This window comes from Uloborus diversus, chromosome 10, assembly GCF_026930045.1.
Source record: "Uloborus diversus isolate 005 chromosome 10, Udiv.v.3.1, whole genome shotgun sequence".
Classification (NCBI taxonomy): Eukaryota; Metazoa; Arthropoda; class Arachnida; order Araneae; family Uloboridae; genus Uloborus; species Uloborus diversus.
In genome coordinates this window covers 125,793,705-125,796,131 of record NC_072740.1, presented here as the reverse complement: position 1 = coordinate 125,796,131, position 2,427 = coordinate 125,793,705, and the positions used below count along the sequence as shown (strand labels likewise).

The 2,427-nt window shown below is 33.7% G+C and overlaps 1 protein-coding gene across 1 annotated transcript in view; it reads right to left on the bottom strand.

Moving 5' to 3' along the window:
- Nucleotides 1-1,382: 1,382 nt before the first annotated feature.
- The window catches only part of LOC129231170 (uncharacterized), a 1,476-nt gene continuing 431 nt past the window's right edge, over nucleotides 1,383-2,427 (bottom strand). The window contains exon 2 of the mRNA XM_054865418.1: nucleotides 1,383-1,441. Coding sequence (XP_054721393.1) covers nucleotides 1,383-1,441 — 59 coding nt within the window. The remainder of the gene's footprint in view (nucleotides 1,442-2,427) is intronic.

The window sequence follows — 2,427 nt, the reverse complement described above, 5'->3', positions numbered from 1 at the left end:
GTGTTGTTTTCGTATTTGGGAGTAAATACGTGTGTAAACGTTGAGTTTACGGTGTTGTGTGATAATTGCTTAATTGCTGATGAATAATTTAGCAGTTGTTGAAGATCTTTCCTGTACATAGTGTAAATAAATTTCCTGTGCTTTTATCAAGAACTGTGTCTTCATTTCAAGAAAGTGGAAGTCGCACCGAATCCGTTACAATATTATGCTTAAATTTACAAAACAAAGCCAAACAATCTGTGAACTCGGATCTGCGTACCCAAAGTCCCCGTAGATCGAGGGGAGGGGACTCGTCCTTAAGGGCCCAGCGGCACAGAAATTGAAAAAAAAAAAAAAAAAAAACTAACATAAAGACTTATTAACGTGTAGTGATTATACACTGAGGCACCTGGATATGGGTCCAACAGATTTTGTTGCATGGGGAGGGGGGGGGGTAAAAATTTATAGATCCGGCTATGGAAATGTATTGTTCTTTGAGCTGAGGGACAAGAACTCCCTGGACAAGAAACAATGTAACTTTTATTTTATACCACTCAACTCAACAAGAAATAAAATCCAAATTATGGTTATGTTTCGTGCTGCCATCTATTGATATGAAACATTACTGAAAAGAAGAGCTCTCAGAGGTATTAACACTTAAAAATTTCCAAATAGTATTGCCAGTGGCGTAGCTAGACCCGACTTTCGGGGGGGGGGGGTTACTTCTTATATATATATATATATATATATATATATATATATATATATATATATATATATATATATATATATATATATATATATGAATCTCTGTTGTAATTGTGTTTTAAATATATATATATATAAATGTATATATATATATAAATATAATCGCTTGGAATTTTTTCCTTTTCTTCTTTTTTTTTCTTTCTCTTCTCTCTTCTTTTTCTCTTTTTTTTTGAGACTAACTTTTCGGGGGGGGGTTGTCCCCAAAACCCCCCCCCTTAGCTACGCCCCTGAGTATTGCAATACGTACGCGTTCGGACCTTAAAAAATTAAACTTCAATAAATGAAAAAAATAATATGAAAATGTAATATTTTTTTACTTATTTGAAAAACATATCGAGATATTTTTTTCTTAACAGTAATAAATTTAAAGTAAATAACAACGTCAAAAAGCACAAATTGCAGATTACTGCAGACACGTGTTTCGGCGTTACAAGGAACGCCTTTTTCAATACAAAAAAGTAATGAGCTTATGGATGAAAAGTTATCCAACAAAAGCTTTACTTTACTTTACTTTTCAGCTCACAAAGGTAATTATTTTATTTTACTTACCTCAGTAATAAATTTATTTAAAAACAAAGGACAAAAAGTACAAAATACTTCTTTTACAGCACAATACATCACGAAAAACATTAATCTTATGTTAAGTCCATGAGAGCTGGCACGGGTGTGCAGGTGAGGGAAGCATATTCACGATCTGTGTTTTTTAATAAAATTTAGTTAATTAAAAATTGACAAACTCCAAATCCTTTTTAAAAAAAGAAAAAACTCGTATTTTACGTCTATGAGCCAGGGACGTCGACTTGCAAAAAATATTGGGGTTATGTCATCCCTACGGAGGTCTCCCCCCCCCCCCACCGCCAAAAAAAGGCCAGACCTTGAAAATGCTAATTTACATATTTTCTGGTGTGTATAATTTAAACAAACAAGTGTGACATGGCGTTTTCAAAGTAAAACAATCTAAAAAATGATATAAGATTTTTCTGGTTCAACGAGATCAGATGTCACTTGTTTTAGAAAAAGACATTTTTTTTTTTTTTTGTTCTTTTTTTACGGGGAGCTGTGCAGTGCCGTAGCTAGGCATTGAAAAAAGTAGGGCACTTGACTTGCATGGAAGACTTGCTCTAAGAGACGCCGACTTAAAAAAAAAATGTAGAAGGGGGGGGGGGGGTCTGCCCGCGGGAGTCTTGCCGCGGAAAATTTCCAAAGTATGAAATGACAAATAGTGAGTTTTAAAGTTTTTTTTTAAAAGTATTTTAAAGTTATATAATCAAAACATTATATCCTCGAAAACTCGACAAGCCTGACACATATTTTTTGGCTTTAAAAAAAGGAAAAATTAAGTACAAACACGCACACTATTTTTTTTTAAATGGTAATTAACCTTACGCATGCTTTTTAAGACCAGTTGTTTTTTCATTAGTGATATAGGTTTACATATTCAAGTGTAAACGCAGTCTGTCAATGCCAGGGTCATTTTTGAAAAACTCTTGATTTTTCAAAATTTGTTTCACCTCTGTTTAATAAAAACAAGCACTCTTTTTCAACTGCAATGACCTGTGTACGTCTAGTTGATGTAAAACGCCCAACAATGCAAGATTGCACCATTTCACAAACCTCAATGTATTGCCTTGAAGTACTTTTGGATTTTCAAAGTATGCGGTGAGCTGGCTTCGTTGTTTT